General features: G+C 37.6%; 1 protein-coding gene across 1 annotated transcript in view; it reads left to right on the top strand.

Annotated features, from left to right (window-relative positions):
• Positions 1 to 4,151: 4,151 nt before the first annotated feature.
• Positions 4,152 to 10,352, top strand: part of Gtpbp10 (GTP binding protein 10) — a 29,199-nt gene continuing 22,998 nt past the window's right edge. The window contains exons 1-4 of the mRNA XM_031379966.1: positions 4,152 to 4,259; positions 6,159 to 6,352; positions 7,370 to 7,461; positions 8,147 to 8,291. Of these exons, the coding sequence (XP_031235826.1) occupies positions 4,227 to 4,259; positions 6,159 to 6,352; positions 7,370 to 7,461; positions 8,147 to 8,291 (464 nt within the window). The 5' untranslated portion in view covers positions 4,152 to 4,226. The remainder of the gene's footprint in view (positions 4,260 to 6,158; positions 6,353 to 7,369; positions 7,462 to 8,146; positions 8,292 to 10,352) is intronic.

The raw sequence follows: 10,352 nt of genomic DNA, 5'->3' as shown, positions 1-10,352 counted from the left end.
TTTGTTTTGTGCATTTGTTATTTTGACTATTATGTGGTGGGAGGAATTTCTTTTCTGGTCCAGTCTATTTGGAGTTCTGTAGGCTTCTTGTATGTTCATGGGCATCTCTTTCTTTAGGTTAGGGAAGTTTTCTTCTATAATTTTGTTGAAGATATTTACTGACCCTTTAAATTGGAGGTCTTCACTCTCTTCTATACCTATTATCCTTAGGTTTGGTCTTCTCATTGTGTCCTGGATTTCCTGGATGTTTTAGGTTAGGATCTTTTTGCATTTTGCATTTTCTTTGACTGTTGTGTCAATGTTTTCTATGGTATTTTCTGCCCCTGAGATTCTCTCTTCTATCTCTTGTATTCTGTTAGTGATGCTTGCATCTATAACTCCTGACTTCTTTCCTAAGATTTCTAACTCCAGTGTTGTCTCTCTTTGTGATTTATTAATTTCTACTTCTATTTTTAGGTCCTGGATGATTTTGCTCAATTCCTTCACCTGTTTGTTTATGTTTTCCTGTAATTCCTTAAGGGATTTTTGTGTTTCCTCTTTAAGGGCTTCTACTTGCTTATTCATGATCTCCTCTAATTCTTTATGGAATTTTTTTGCTTCCTCTTTAGGGGCTTGTACCTGTTTACCTGTGTTCTCCTGTATTTCTTTAAGGGAGTTATTCATGTCCTTCTTAAATTTCTTTAGCATCATCGTTAGATATGATTTATATCCAAATCTTCCTTTTGGGATATCCAGGACTCACTGTGGTTGGAGTACTAGATTCGGATGAAGCCAAGTAGTCTTGGTTTCTTTTGGTAGCATTTTTGTGTTTGCCTTTTGCCATCTGTTGATCTCTGGTGTTAGATGTTCTTTCTGTCTCTGACTAGAGCTTGTTCCTCCTGTGGGTTTGTAAGCCTGTGTCAGTACTTCTGGGAGATCAGCTCTCCTCTGGTAAATCCCGGGTGTAGATGGGTGAGTCCCTGGGTTAAAGCACTACCTGGAGGCAGGCTCTCCACTTGCAGGAAAGGGGCAGAGAGGGTTGCTGATCCACCACTGTCACTCGTAGGCTGAGAGGATCCTGAGGGACAGGGAGAGAGGCAGAGGCATCTCAAGGCCAAGCTGATCTACACAGTTTCAGGATAGCCAAGACTACATAGTAAGACCTGACCTCTAAAAAAAAGTTAAACAAAATAAAAGTTTTAAACATTGTACTGTTGATATCATGTCTTCATTTTTCTCTTCTCTATCAACATTCAGTTTGTTCAACAAGACAGAGAAAATCTCATAGCTCTCATTGTTTCTATGGCCATTTTCAGTCAAATAAAACATAGACCAGGGAAGGGACTTAGTACTTACAATGTTTGGTAAAAGTTAGGGACATGACTAAAGTTCTAGTGGGCTGAAAGGCAAGTGACAAGTAAAGGCAACAGTTATGTGAAATGAAAAACAAGACGTCTCTCAAGTAAAACAAAGGAGAGGTGCCATGCTATGCAAAAACTTGGTTAGTAGTAGTAAAAGCCAGATTTAATTTTTAAAATCATCTCACTTGCTTATTGTCATAGTTTCAGTTCTGTTGCTGAAATACACTGGTAAAAAGGAACTTAAGGAAAACTGGTTTCTCACAACTACAGTATTTTGGGACAGTTAAGATAGGAACTTAAAGCAGCTATCACATATACAGTCAAGAACAGAGTGTGGTGTGTGTGTATGTGTGTGCGTGTGTGTGTGTGTGTGTGTTCTTTCACAACCACATCCTCCAATAATCTGCCCTATCCTTTATGCAGGGAAGTTTCTATACAAAGGGTGTAATGTATATAAATGATATTCCATCCCAAGGTAGTAACTTACCACATGTGGAGAAGTAGTTTATTATTTATACATAGAGCAATAGCTAACATATTCATATGATAGCTTCTTTATGAGAAGAATATTCACTGAATTATGATGTACTAATAATAAAGGTTTAAAACAATATCTACATAAACCATAATATTTTTCCTTATTAAGCTATCCAAGTTGTCCTACTATTAGCAGCAACATTATGAATTCTCTGTACAATTGATAAAAAAAATGAGGTAAATGAGAAATGGAAATATACCTCTGGATTTTCTGAGCATCTGTTTTGAACAAACAAAAAGCTTACTATGAGAGAGGCCCATCTAATGACTGAACTGATAGTTTTATACCTGTTGATGGGTAGAAGAGAATGTGTAAGAGACTGTATTTAATTGATGATTAGTAATATGGTAGAGACAACCTAAAGTATTTTCAATTCTATGGAACCCCATGATTGACAGTAGGGATACTAAAATTATAATTCAACTAATTCTTAGAGCTTCTATAAGTGTTTCTCAAAAATGAACCTTTAACAGACATTCTTCAGATTTAAAACATTCTTCAGATTTAGAAAAAAGCAGGCGATATTCAATAGGAGCTTTTCACAGCTTTTTAGAAAAGTAAATATCAAGCCGGGCGGTGGTGGCGCACGCCTTTAATCCCAGCACTTGGGAGGCAGAGGCAGGCGGATTTCTGAGTTCGAGGCCAGCCTGGTCTACAGAGTGAGTTCCAGGACAGCCAGAGCTATACAGAGAAACCCTGTCTCGAAAAAAAACCAAAAAAAAAAAAAAAAAAAAAAAAAAAAAAAAAAGTAAAGTAAATATCAGAAAGGTTTTAAAAAATGTGCTTTTAGGCCATTAATACAACCATTCTGCTTAATTGTAGTTCAACTATTCTAATAGCTATGGCAGTGTCCCTGCTCATAGCTGAAAGTATGTGGCAAATTCAGAGTTCAGAAATTGCCATGTAAATGAAAGAATGAAACACTGCAAATTTCTACAAAAAGGGGAGATACTAAAAATTCACTCTCTTTCATGAGATCTTGTTTGGGGACAAAGATTCTATATCTATAAGATGCTAATGTACAATGCTTCATCCTTGTTTACAGAAATAATGCCCTTAGTTGGTATATAGTCCATCATTGATTTAATCTACCATCATGTTTATCATTTGGAAGAATTCCAATGGTTTCATATTAAATTTTCAGACACTAATTCATAGTATTTCCCAGAGTCACAACATCTGAATAGCATACAATATTGGCTATTCACTATGTTAGTTTGGCAGCTTTTCCAGATAAAATAATTTGTCATAATAATGAGCACTATAGTAGTTGTCTTTCCTTTAAATAAGTTAACAACCAATAGAAAATATTCAGTTTCTACTGAGCCCAAGGTCCAAGTCACATAAACCTTGTTAGGTCCACTTGTACGAGGATAACCCACAGCATTATAGACAAATAGTGGGAATCAAATTAGGAGTGGATAGAAAATCAGCCAAAGGCTGATGGACTCAATCTACAAAGCGGAGAACCAACTCACTTAAGTTTCAATTGGCTACTATAATTAAACAAAGCACACTAGGCTTCTTAATTATATCTATCCACTCTGTGTTTTAAAATGTATCCACTCTAAAGTGTTAGGTTAAATGCAACCTGTGCAGTAATTGAACCTGATAAAGGTCAGAGCAAATAGAGTTAACACTTAGAGCTGGGATGTAGTTGAGTATTCATGTGTTTGTCTAGTAGCCTCAAGATACTGGTTCTCAATAAACAAACAAACTAACTAAAGTTGGAAGTTTAATTAATGAAATTGTACCCAAACTAAAACTAACAAAAGTTGGAAGTTTAATATTATATCCAAACTAATTTTTCAAAGATTCGTTTGTTTTTATTTTATATGTATGAGTGTGTTGCCTGCTGTCTGTGCACCACAAGTGCTCAGTGCCTGAACAGGCCAGGAGAGGGTGGCAGTTCCGGTACAGTTACATATGCTTGTAATTGTAAGCTGCCATAGGAATACTGAAGACCAGTAAGTGCTCCTACTCCTGTTGGAGGGTTTTTCACCGCGAGAAAATCCTGGCACTTCAGGTTCTTCAGCTACCATAAAAATGTTTGTGAGGCAGGCCAGTCTCCAGTGCATTGCATTCAAAACGTTAACTCCGGAGGCTCCGACCCCGAACCCTGCTGTCCCTTGCACACAACTTAAAGGAATCTAAGCTTTGCACTCTCCTGCCCAGCACCTGGAGAGTCTGGAGAACGCCCAAAGCCCACGCCCACCTTCCGCGAGTGCCCTGCACCACGCATGCGCGGATCCTGGACGTCACCTCGGCGCTCAGTAGTGACGCCAGAAGACGCGCCTGACCGGAGTTTGTGCCGATTCCGCGAGTGAGAGTCCTGCCCATCGGAGGTCATGGTGCGCTGTGGTTGCGCGTTGTTGAGAAAGGTCCGTGTCCCGGGTCGTCCCCCAACTTCGGTGTCTCTCGCCGCTCTCCTCCTGGGTTGTTGTTCCTCAGTTTCCGCTGTCCTGGGAGAAGACTGTGTCTCTGTGACACGCCTACGCCTGTTTGGGGTCCAGCTTTAGGGAATTTTCTAATATTCCCCAAAACACGTGGGAGGATAATTGGGGTACCTGCCAGCGGGTTAGACACGGCTTTACGGTGCACATGCCGTACAGCAGCTTTCTGTTTGTTTGTTTGGTTGGTTGGTTCTCATGTTTAAAATCGTGTCCATTTACACATTTCTCCTCCTTTGCACTGCTTTTAATATCTTTCTGAAGACTTTCTGGAAGCCAAAGTGTGTCATTGCTATGCCTCGTACAGAGAATTTACGTCAGTTTTTATGTAGTGCTTGTCTTAGAATTCATTTTTATAACAACCGCTTCGATTAAAAAAAAATCACAATGAGCTAACTAGCAAATGTTTGTGAAAGCTAGAAATCATCTTACATACATAAGCCAAGCTGTTGTTAATAACAGCCATGTAAGATAGCCCTTATAAATGAGATTCCCTAATAAATATGACAAATCTAGAAAATAAAGAAAAAATGACATATTGAACACAGCTTTAAAAGCCCTTACCAAGAATATCTCAGGGTGGCCAATCTTCAATTTTTTAAATTCACAGATATTTTTGATACCCCAAAATATTGCAGATTACCGAAAAATGTGAATATTAATTTAAGCGATAAAGATGACTCTGTAAATTGAAAGCCTGGGATTAAGACACAAGAGCTTTGTAAGAACTTACTTATTTAGTGAGGGAAACTAAATGTAGAGTAAGTACCAGAACGCAGAACACAATATCCGAGGAAGCCTGCAAAGCTGGAGAATCAATGAGAGTGATATTCCAAAGATGCCTCAGATCATAAAGCCATAAGCCATATTTTAGTTGTGTTTGAGGATACATTGAAACTGACGCCAGAAAATGGGTTTGTGATAGAAAGAACAAATGATAACTTACACAGAGGAGAAAGCATGAGAAGAGTGGCAGGGAGAGTGAGCAGCACTTAGAAAAGAACAATAAAGCTCCACCAAATGACAGCCATCCTGATGAGATCCGGTGAGGGCTTTCAGTCCAGCACTGTAAACTTTACTATTTCATAAGCAGTAAAACCCCAAAGTCACGATTGTTTCTGAGTAAAGAGAAACATAGACAATCAGGTTCATTTAAGGGGGGGAAAAGTTGCTCTTGGCTCATGGTGGTGGGTGCATTAAGAAGGAATGATGAGACACTGAAAGACCATTTGGAGTTAACAGTCAAGGATCTAAGGGGACAGTCGTTCTGGAAAGGAGTTAGGCTTCTTGGGAAGCAAAAATTACAGGAAAAAGCCACCCATTTGTTCAATCTTGGTGAGCAGATAAGCTTTGATAATTAACTGAGGGAACAGCTTTCTGGTGGTGGTGTTGCTGCTTTTAAAACATTTTGTTTTGGAGGGAACATCCATTCAGTGGATACCCACCAGGTTACTTCTTTAAGGGGTTTCAAATGTAAGTGAAAGGCAGTTCTGCTTTCAGTTGTTTTAAACTAATAGCTTAACTTTTCCCCCTGGGGTGGGGCTGAAGGAGTTACTACTACCTACTGAGATCACCAGGAGAAAAGGTTTGAAATGAAAACAGGATAAAGGCAGAGGACCTTGAGGCTAGGTGAAACCATTGATCATTGAGGAGAGAGAGTGGGAAAGGAGGCAATGTAAGAAGAGGGTATACAGTGCTATGCTATGCTCACAGCTTTGATTCTTTCCTTCTTTCAAGAAGCCTCTGTAGAATGAAACTAGAACCTTTTAAGTTAATAGAATGTTTGATGTGTAAATCTCTCTTTCTCTCTCTCTCTCTCATTTTCTTAAGTATGGAAATTTCATTGATAACCTAAGAATCTTCACCAAGGGAGGAAGCGGAGGAATGGGTTACCCTCGTTTAGGTGGAGAAGGTGGAAGAGGTGGTGACGTCTGGGTTGTGGCCAAAAAAAATATGACCTTAAAACAACTTAAAAACAAATATCCTCAGAAAAGGTTTGTGGCTGGAGGAGGAGCAAACAGTCGGTAAGTGCTTATGGGATGGTCTCAGCTTCGTGAAAGTCAGATGCTTCTGCAGAATCCAGAATATAGAACTTTACTAATAACCCAAATACTTTCAGTATTCTCATCAAGCAAAAGTCTAACCTGACTGGCTATTTTGGTGGTTCTGGCCTTTGTCCATTTATTCTCCCCCTGTCCTTTTTGTATCTCTTCTTGGGAATAGATGTTATCTGAATCCCTACTTTGTCCAAACTTACCTTGGGCAAAATCTCAGTAACACCCCAGCAGGTCCCCACCATGGAAATCCTTTCATTTAGAATTCTTCCACCCAGATAGAACCACTGTTTGCTTAAACTTGACTTTTTTTCTAATACAGTGTGGTTTTACAAATGTAAGTATGTGTATAAAGTCCAGCATAAAGAAATAAGATAACAGAGCACAATATTTTACAATGTCTTTTTCATGCCTAAAATTATTCAGAAAGCTGTGTATCACAGTATCAGAGTTAGCATTTTATCACTTGGCAGTTTAGGCTAGTGTTGGTACTATCTTTTATTTTCTTGCCATAGCCACAATGTTTTAATGATATCCTATGTAGACTCTTTTTACATGTTGAATTTTTTGATAAATTGCTACAAGTGGAGTTAATGTTAGACGATTATACCAACTTATTTTCATGTAAGTAACTTTAAAGTAGCCAATTAGCTTCTTTCGACTAAAGTACTTCAGTTATAGTCAGCTTTTTAGAAAATTAATACTCATTAGACTTACTGGATCTTTGTGCTTTATTTGTACTGTAGAAATCATCTTTGGATTCAGATATAAATATATCAGTTCATGTCAGGTTGAAATGACTTAGTAATTAATTTTGTAACAAATTATTTCCATCTTTATAGGACATGTTACTATAAAATGTAAAGAAATAGGAACAATCTTTTCTTTTTAGTATTTAACCTTTTAATATGTGTTTTAGTGAGAAGGGCTGACTGTTATTTACCACTGTAAATAATTTAATTTAGTGGTGTTTTGCTTTGTTTGTAGAGTTAGCGCACTGAAGGGCTCCAAGGGAAAGGACTGTGAAGTGCCTGCTCCCGTGGGTATCTCAGTAACTGATGAAAACGGCCAAGTGCTAGGTGAGGCTCTGTGCCTTCTCTGCCTGTGAGAGACGAGCACAGATTCCAAAGTCAATGCAGGGAATAGCATAAGAACTCCCTAATTTATGAAGAGAATGGTCTTCAGTATTAAAATTACATTGTTTATTTTGTGCATTAGAAGACCACACACATGGAGGTCAGAGGACAATTCACAAGAATCAGTTCTCTCCTCCCATCCTGTGGGTTCTGGGAATAAAACTCAGGTCATCAAGGTTGGTGGCAAGGTTTTAACATTTATAACTTTAGCTACTGGCTTATTAAAGACTTTTTAATATATATAAAACTCACTGTTAGATTTAAGATGGCCTTAAAGAGGTAAGGATACTTACTTGGTTTTAAAACATACAGTCAGCTTCCTTGTAGCTGTATACTGAAGTGTCAGCTTCCTTGTAGCTGTATACTGAAGTGTCTTTCTGGGGTCGTATTTATTTGCCTTGTGTCTATGATAGGCAAGCACTTTACCTCTAAGCCAGTCCTAGAGAGTTGCTTTTAAAAGTGTTTTGGTTTTTCTTTTTCTTTTTGTTTTGTTTTGTTTTTGTAGGAAATTTAATCTTACAGTTTAACCCTTTAGATTTTAAATTGGAATTTCTTGACATATTTATGCAACAAAACAAAACATCTTATTGGTTTTATTTATTAATGTTTGTTGTCTTTCCTCTTAAAGGAGAACTCAATAAAGAAGAAGACAGAATTCTGGTTGCTAAAGGTGGCCTTGGTGGTAAATTACATACAAATTTCTTACCTTTGAAAGGCCAGAAGCGAGTAATTCGCCTTGACCTAAAAGTTATAGCTGATGTAGGCTTAGTAGGGTAAGTATCATTAATATTCTTATAATCATGTCCATCAGACAGTTCAAGACTACAAAGTAAATGTAAATAATAATTTGGGGCAGTAAACATTCCTAGTTTATGTAATTTGTATATTAGTACTTTGTGCTAAAAATAGTTGACCCTAAAATTTAAGAGTTGAGGCACAAATTTCATCACTATATTTCTACAGTAAAAAAGTCTATATATAATTTCTTTTTTTCTTTCTTCCTTCCTTTCTTCCTTCCCTTCCTCCTTTCCTCCCTCTCTCTGCTTGCTTACTTCCTTCTTGGATCCCTATGTTGCACATGTTGGTTTGAAAATTACCATACAATTCTGGCCAGCCTGAAACTCATGAACCTGCTGTTTCAGCCTCTCAGTTATTTCAGTTTCTTTAGATTAGTAAAGATTTGTATCAAAGGATATGGAATGTTTTAGAAAAGCTGTGTGTGTATTGCTGAGTAGAATGAACATTCCTTGGTGTCTGAGTGAAACACTCAATAACTATCTGTTAAGTCCATTTGATGCATGATATCAATTAATTCTCGTGTATCTGTTTAATTTTTGTCCATATGACCTGTCTAGTAGAAAAAATGGGGTATTGAGGTCATCCACTACTAGTGGATTGGTATTAATCTGTGTCTTTAACCCCAGAAGTACCTATTTTATAAAATTGGGTTCCCCAGCATCTGGTACATACATATTTAGGATAGAGATGTGTCTTGGTTAGTTCTTCCCCCAATCAGAATAAAGCACCCCTTTTATCTCTTCTGACTAGTTTTAGATTGAAGTCTATTTTGTCAGACACTAGGACGGTGACTCCTGCTTGTCTCCTGGTCCTGTTTGATTGGGGTACTTTTGTCCATCCTTTCGGCCTGAGTAGTGCTTATCTTTAAAGGTAAGGCATGTTTCTTGTAAGCTACAGATACTTTGTGAGGTACAGGATATCATTTCTTCATCCGTTCAGTCAGTCAGCCTGTGTGTTCTGATGAAGAACTGAGGGCACTGTTTTTTAAAGTTATTACTGAAATGTGTGTGTTAGGTGGTTATTGTGTGGTAGGTTTTGGGCTTGTTTGTGTTCTCAGTGGTGTTTTATGGCTTCACATTTCCTTCCATGGTCTCTCTGCTATGATCATTCCTATCATCTGCCTCAAGTATTACTTTCTGTATTCTCTTTAGGCTTGGTTTGTTGGATATAATTTTTAAGGCTGTTTATATCATAGAAAGTGTTTCTTTACCCTCCAATTATGACACTTAGTTTTGCTGGGAATGTTAGTCTAGCCTAGCCACTACAGTCTTTTAGAACTTGGAATGCATTGCTCCAGGCTATTCTGACCTTCAGAGTTTCCTCTGAGACACCAATTACTATTCTGATGAGTTTTTCTTTACAAAGAAAAGTGGCTTGTGCTTTTTCTCTTGCAACTTTCAATATGCTTTTCTTGTTCTGTACACTTAGTGTTTTATGTTGTAACTATGATATGCCATGGAGATTTTTTTTTTCTGGTCTTGTTTATTTGTGTTCTGTATGTTTCTTGTATTCCGATGACTGTGTCTTTTAGTTTGGCAAAGTTTTCTTCTATTGCTTATTGAAGCTCTAGTATATGCCATTGATGTGGGATTCTCAGCCCTCATCAATACCTATAATTTTTTATGGTGTCCCACATTTCCTTTCCTCAGTATGTGTTTTGATTTTCATAATTGTTTAGTTCCTTAACTTTATCTTCTATTCCTGATTCATCCCTCTGTTTGGTTCATTCTACTTTAAAGACTTTCCTTTTAGCTTACTAGATGAGTTGCTGGACTTTTCACTTCCATCTTCATTTCAGCTTGATCCTCTTCCAAGTCCTGGATTGTCTGTCATTTCCATCAGCTTTATGTTTGTGATGCCCTGGGCATCACTCAAGACATTTATTCCCCTTAAGTTCTTTCTTCTTAATTTCACTGAGCCGTTTGTATTTTCTTTAAACTCAATTGAGTTTTTTTGTTTGTTTGTTTTTTGTTTTTATTTATTTTAGATATTTTCTTTATTTACATGTAAATTTCTCCATTCCCAGTTTCCCCTCC

The sequence above is a fragment of the Mastomys coucha genome, unplaced genomic scaffold, assembly GCF_008632895.1.
Source record: "Mastomys coucha isolate ucsf_1 unplaced genomic scaffold, UCSF_Mcou_1 pScaffold19, whole genome shotgun sequence".
In the NCBI taxonomy this organism is placed as follows: domain Eukaryota; kingdom Metazoa; phylum Chordata; class Mammalia; order Rodentia; family Muridae; genus Mastomys; species Mastomys coucha.
The sequence above is the reverse complement of the archived record's forward strand: the minus strand, read 5'-3'. Positions and strand labels throughout refer to the sequence as shown.